This window comes from Haplochromis burtoni, unplaced genomic scaffold (assembly GCF_018398535.1).
Source record: "Haplochromis burtoni strain Fernald_Lab_line unplaced genomic scaffold, NCSU_Asbu1 Contig_349, whole genome shotgun sequence".
Lineage (NCBI taxonomy): Eukaryota > Metazoa > Chordata > Actinopteri > Cichliformes > Cichlidae > Haplochromis > Haplochromis burtoni.
Window position 1 is genome coordinate 64,832 of NW_024582710.1, and position 6,842 is coordinate 71,673.

The following is a 6,842-nucleotide window of genomic DNA, read 5'->3' on the forward strand; positions in this document are numbered from 1 at the left end:
TATGTGGAAGGAAACCGTGACCGAGGACAAGCTGATGGCATCAGATGTAAGTACAACTCCTCTGGTTTCATATGCAAAAGAAATTATTGCGCTAGCTTACATGGTTGCAGAGCTACTGGGATTTAAAAATAGTTACGCAAAACAGTAGAGGGTTAAACATTTATGGGATTGTCATACCTTTGTCCCCCCCCCAACAACAATTATCAAACTAGTACAATTTTGCATTTTGAACATTCTAATGAAATAAATGCTTTAAATGAACAGTAAACAACTTTTTTTTTTTTTTAAATAAATCGTACACAGCCTGATTAGTCTGGGGTTGTGATGCTCACCCGCACGCGGCTGACTCGCTTCTTCCAGGATCGTACTCCAGACAGGTAGATCTGGTTCAGCGCCTGGTAGGACAGCTGCAGATCGATGCCCTCTGGTGTTATGGTGAACTGGAATGCCACTGCCTGGTGGGCCTCTGCCATTTCTATGGAAACACAAGCACAAGTGTGAAGACCAAGAGGAAGCGGTGTTTTGTTTACTTCTTATCTGATCCAAAACTAAACTCGATCTCTGCAGCCAGGAAACCATCATGACTTTGACTGTGATTGTGGAGAAGAATGTGAGCGATTTCAGATAAGATTTCATAACCTGTAAATTTTTGGCTTGCTTTATGAATGAACAGCCAATTTGATAAGCCTCAACGTAGCTCTCTGCGCGATATTGTTACACTAATTTAATGAATCATTGGAATGTCGTTGTCTCACGGCAGCCCCATGCACACAGAGTACATGCTGCTTGCTGTTTGACTAAACCTGCAGTTGCACAGTCTGTTTCAACACTGAACTGTGTAAACAGCAGCCACCACGCCGACACGTCTCATCCTCAGTGAGCTCCACGCAACACATTTAATAACTTCAGTGGCATTTCTGGAACAGGCTAGATTTTGGCTTGTATAATTGCATATAACTCATCCTTTTTCCTATCAGACTTAAATTTCTGACCAGGATTTGGCAAGTCTGAGCAAATACCATCGTGCCTTCAGCAGCAGACAGACAGACCAGGTTTAACTGGAGGAACACGAGTCTGACGGGCAGTTTCACTGGAGGACTGACTAAATACTCTGAGTCACCGCTGCTCCTTGTTAGCGGAACATTGAATGACATCACTGGTTTCTCTGATGTTTTTTTGGAGTAAGGGTTCTGTTGAGGGGCAGGAGAAGAGCCTGGAGGGGCCACATAGTTGCAGACTAACAAAGTTTCAAGTAAAAGATGGTGATCCAACACCCATGAAGTTACAGAAAGCAGGCAACACACAATCTTTGAAGTCACGTTGCAGGGAGCGTGTTTGTGTTATTGCTTCCTCTTCTCGCTGCGCAGCCAAGCAACTGATTGCCACACATTTCTCACTTCCAACAACTATTTCTCTGCTGGTGTGTGTGAACGTGGGAGGGGTGGATGTGGACAAGCAGACACTGTCTCACAATGAGTGCAGTTGCTGAAACTTTGCCCGAGGACACAGAACTGTTGTGTTCTCGGGAGGACGGATGAATGATCTGGATTCCTCCATAACCATAACTTGTGAACCCAAACAAGGTTTAACTGCCTTGTTTAAAAGCCCCACAGTGCTGGATTTCATTAGTACAGAGGTTCAGTCTTGCTTAAATAATAACTGGTGAGAAAAAAATAAATATTGGTAGGTGCTTTAATCTTCAACTGACAATATTTTGTATGTGTATTTGCTGACTAACTTAATAACTTGTCCGATATCGGTTTGTAGCAGCTAGTGCTGGGCGATATGGAAAAAATATTTATCACGATATGAATTATTTTATATCACGATAACGATATATATCACAATATACCATCTGACCTGTGGTCATATGGAAAGTATGCAGTCTGTAAACAGCGAGCGCAGAGGGTGGAGTCATTGTTAATGAAATGGATGGTTATGCTCATGTAGGACTGCGCATCTCTGCTCGTCCATAGGTCAGTCGTCAAAGCATAATGCACAACACTGCAAACATCCTTCTCTTCTTTGGCCCGGCATGCGTCATATAAGCGAGGCAACTCGACTTTACTAAAGTGCTTATGACCGGGCATAACGTACCTCAGATCAAGGACTTTGACGAGGTCATGAAAGCTGTCCTTCTCAACTACATAAACAGGGGCCATGAATTTACAAATGTAATGCGAGACGGCTCCTGTGGTTTGTTTATGGCGCTTGGACGTTTTCTCATAAGAGCCTTGTGTGAAAGACTGCTATATCTTCGGCTGGCTATAGTTTTTCTTTTCCCAACTTGCTGCAAAAAAACAGCATGTGCATCAAAATAAACGATTTCCAACAGTTTAATTTGAGTTCTAAGCATCCCAGAAATGATACAGAAACGCATAAAGTCAAACATAACTTTTAAAAACACCAGTATAGGCTTATAAGGCCCTGAAGGTAAAAAAAACCCCCAAACAAACAAAAAACTACATTTTCCGCGAAAATGACGTCACTTCCGGTTCCGGGCAGGTAATGGCGGACATGCGATAGTTCGCGCTGACCAACAACAACACTTCCAACATAGGAAGTGTTATGAAAAGCTGTTCGGCAAAGCGTGTTTCTGGAATATTATGTTTTTGTTGCTGCAAGTGCTTTTTATGCAATTTTTGCAAAGCTATATGTGGAAGGAAACCGTGACCTAGGACAAGCTGGTAGCATAAGATTTAAATGGTCTGTATTTGTATAGTGCTTTTCTAGTCCCTAAGGACCCTAAAGCATTTTACACATTTAGTCATCCACACATTCACACACTGGTGATGGCAGCTACATTGTAGCCACAGCCACCCTGGGTCGCACTGACAGAGGCGAGGCTGCCGGACACTGGCGCCACCGGGCCCTCTGACCACCACCAGTAGGCAACGGATGAAAAGTCTTGCCCAAGGACACAACGACCGAGACTGTCCAAGCCGGGGCTCGAACCGGCAACCTTCCGATTACAAGGCGAACTCCACGATCGCCCCAAGATGTAAGTACAACTCCTCCGGTTTCATATGCAAAAAAAACTATTGCCCTAGCTTAGTGGTTCCAGTTCTACAGGGATTTAAAAAAAATTAGGCAAAACGGAGCGTGCCCACTCCGACCGGTTAATGACATATTTTATGTAATAATTTATAAAATTAGGTTAGAAACGATAGAAGACAAATGGCACGATAGACACTTTTCTATCGTCCACACGATATATATCGTCATATCGCCCAGCTCTAGTAGCAGCTCAGCAGTTCTGGGTCTTCTTTAGTCACCATTTGTCTTTCATGATACTTCAAATGTGAAAAGTCTGGACCGCACGCCATTCAGCAGCCGGACTAATTTACTAAAACGCCATGCTGTTGTAATAAGTGCAGTGCGTGGTTTAGAAATGTTTTGCTGAAATATGCCAGGCTTTCCCTGTAAATTATGTCATTTGGATGGAAGCAGATGTGCAAGCTGCAAATCACAAATTTTTTTTTTGTGAGCATTAATTTTGTCAGTTCAAACATTTGATGCATTTTCTCTGTTCAACTCCAAATAAAATATGGGTGCATGAAATTTGCAAATCTTTGCAGTCTGTTTTCATTTACATTTTACCCAGTGCACCAACTGTTTTATAACCTTGCACTGTTTTTGTAGTTACACTGTTAAACTGCTTTACTGTCAAGCAGTTACACACTTCACTTGGAATTTCCATGAAAAACATCACTTGGGATGCTTTTGTGCTTATATTTGACTTATGCTGTGTCACTATAATGCTGCTGCCGGCAACTTGTGGCAATATATTTATACTCTAAACTAGAGATGGACCGATCCGATATTACGTATCGGTCCGATACTAGCGTAAATCACTGGATCGGATATTGGAGAGAAACAAAAAAATGTAATCCGATCCATTAAATATCAAAAAAGCACCTCACAAAACTTGCGACACAGCGTAACTCGGCTCATAACCGTAGCACGTCGGACCAGTGAAAAGGGAAAAGGGGGCACAAAGACATACTTTTATTTCTTATTCTCATTTAAAATGTCGAGCTTTTAATAAATAATTATCCGAATCTTACACCCAAAGTTTTAATCTGATGTAAAATGTATAGAAGTCCATTACAGTATATAGTAACTGTTAAGTCTAATATACCCTAGTAAGCTATAGCACTTTTTCCTTTGGGAGGGAACCATCTGTGCAGTCTGCAGTTCTGTTGAAGAAAGATGTTGAATCTATTTAATATTTCTTGAAAAATAATTTATTTCTGTGCATTTTTTTCACACTGCATCAAATTACAGTTGATTACGTCAATTAAGCATCATGAAGTGGAGGGTGGGTGGTTCCCTATTTTATTTTTATTTTTTTTGCTGGGAGTTTTAAAGCCCTATTAGTTAGGTTGCTTACTCTTTAAAATACCAGAATAGGGAGAATGGAGCAGGTTTAAGTTTATTAGATTGATCAGTTTTGCTGAACTATTAAATATTTTGGGGGTTTTTTTTTTGTTTTTTTTAAACATACAGGTATAACAGAATAGCTTTAGTGGGGTTTTTTTTTAAACTTGAGTATGAACTTATACAAAAAGCAGCAAGATATTAAAAAAAACTGTTTTATTGATTAAAAACACTGTATCGGATTCATATCGGTATCGGCAGATATCCGAATTTATGATATCGGTATCGGACATAAAAAAGTGGTATCGTGCCATCTATACTCTAAACGAGGTAGTCTGTCATCAGTGAAAGCCACGACAGATGTTTTCCACCCCTTATGTTTAAACTAAACAACTACACTTCTCCCCCCACCTATGTAACCAGAAACAGGTGAAACGGACACTTGACCTTTCACTGGCTTTGCACACTTTGACTAGCTACAAGCCATTGCACCTTTTCTAAATGACCTCTGTAAATTCCTATAGGATTCCAGTCCTGTGTGAATGAGACGTCGACAGATGTTTTTTTCTTTCTATCGGGTTTGTTTTTCTTTACTCGAAGAGTTTAAATTATTGGTGGAGACAATTCAATAATCGCTGGATATTGGTGGGGACATGTCCCTTCCGTCCATGCCAAATCTACGCCCTTCTGTTCTAGTAGCGTTAGTAAAACTACGAAATGGACTGTGTTGCTGAAGCATCTGAACAACGTAGACAAGCTGGTTTTTCCTGCCGTTGGCGCGCGTGCACACGAGGAGGCGCGCGTGCACACGAAAGCATTAACATACACTACCTTAATGTAACGTATAGCCAGTAGGAAAGCTGTTTCTAGCTTTTTAACACGGAAGTTAAACTAGCACACACCAAACACGGGTGCTTTAAACAGTGGTTTTAAACTCTTACCAGTCTACTTAACTACTATCTTAATTATCTTGCCCACCGATCTTTCAGACTGAGAGTTAAATGCCATAATTAGCTTCGTCAAACTTTGTTTTGGCATGTCTTGCATATTCTTGTTTGTATGTTTCTATATTTACACCCGCCCATGGCACAAGGTCAAGTCCAATGAGTCAGTTCTGTTTGGTGTAAGGGCTTGTCCCAACTCACCAAATCAATACAAGGGAATAATGATAGCAGATTTGAGTATCGGGGAACTTTCCCACCACCAACCCGTCCTGGATACGGCTAAGCTCCTTCCATTCTTGGTAAAGAAAATGCCAACAGTGCAGCCATCCTGCTCACTCACCATCACTTTGTTTTGTAGTCGCTTCTAAGTGTGGAGCGTGAGCTACCAAACAAAAACAGCTGCCACTAAAACCCCACACCGAGATCACTTGTGTGAACTACACCGTGTTAGTTAGCATATATATATACTGCAAGTGCACATTACTCCCATTTCACTTCAACTTCACAGTGGTCCATTCATGCGCGACACCAGCCTCCACCCCGCGAGATTCACAAAAGCCAAGAGCGCGGAAAATGTCCAGAATAGTTTAAACTGAGAAGTTAGATTTTTCTTTTAAGGTCGCAGCTCAAACAGTGGTCTTCAAAGTAAATCTAAACGTACCTCTGCAGTTTCTCCGTGTGAAGTTTAATACGCAGACGCTGGTACGAACCGCACCTCTTCCAGCAACAGAGTGCACGCCACAGATTGAAAACCTCCAACCGCTCCGCCGTCTGACAGAGATCGTCTCTATGTACAAAGATGCTGCACTCTCACACGCTCATGGGCCTTAATGTGTACGCATAATGGGCATATGGCAAATAACATGAAATTGACACAAAGTTATAAAAATACATAGAAATGAAGTGTGTGTATGTGTGTGTGGGGGGGTGGGTGGGGGGTATTTATGTCACTTTGACATAAATACATCAAAGGCAAATGTATTTATGTCAGAGTGAGACGTCTTTGCTGTAAATTTCTCCTCAAAAAACTACTGTCAGTGTAGGAAAACCCGCCCACTTGTGACGCTCCTTTTTCTCATTAATTATAGCTTCTGAATTACATGAACCCTGGTAAACAACATCTAGAAAACAAAAACAAAAGAGTGCGAGACAGTCTTAGTTTGCCTTTATTTTATTTTTATTTTATTTTATTTTATCCCTCTACTGCATGACTTTTTAATTTTGGGGAAAAAAAATATTTCTCCCTATTTTGGGGGAGCTTTAGGGTCCCTAATAATATATCAATCATAAATTTGACACCCAGCCCCCCCAAACAGATATTGGTTTGTTGCTTCAAGGCAACACTGTGCGACAAGGGTACTAAAATGCCAAGTTATTCTATAATAAGTTGTATTAGTACAACAAGGATAAACAAATAAATACACAACAAATAAACAATGTAAACATTTCACAGAACAATAAAACACCAAAATGTCCAACATTTGACCCTAACCCCATGCACGCGCACGCACACACACA

At 41.0% G+C, this 6,842-nt stretch overlaps 1 protein-coding gene across 1 annotated transcript in view; it reads right to left on the reverse strand.

Annotated features, from left to right (window-relative positions):
• The window catches only part of LOC102294223 (carnitine O-palmitoyltransferase 1, liver isoform), a 63,764-nt gene extending 57,652 nt beyond the window's left edge, over positions 1 to 6,112 (reverse strand). The window contains exons 1-2 of the mRNA XM_005942975.3: positions 5,986 to 6,112; positions 333 to 475 (exon numbers count right to left, since the gene is read on the reverse strand). Of these exons, the coding sequence (XP_005943037.1) occupies positions 333 to 473 (141 nt within the window). The 5' untranslated portion in view covers positions 474 to 475; positions 5,986 to 6,112. The remainder of the gene's footprint in view (positions 1 to 332; positions 476 to 5,985) is intronic.
• Between the last annotated feature and the right edge of the window lie 730 nt (positions 6,113 to 6,842).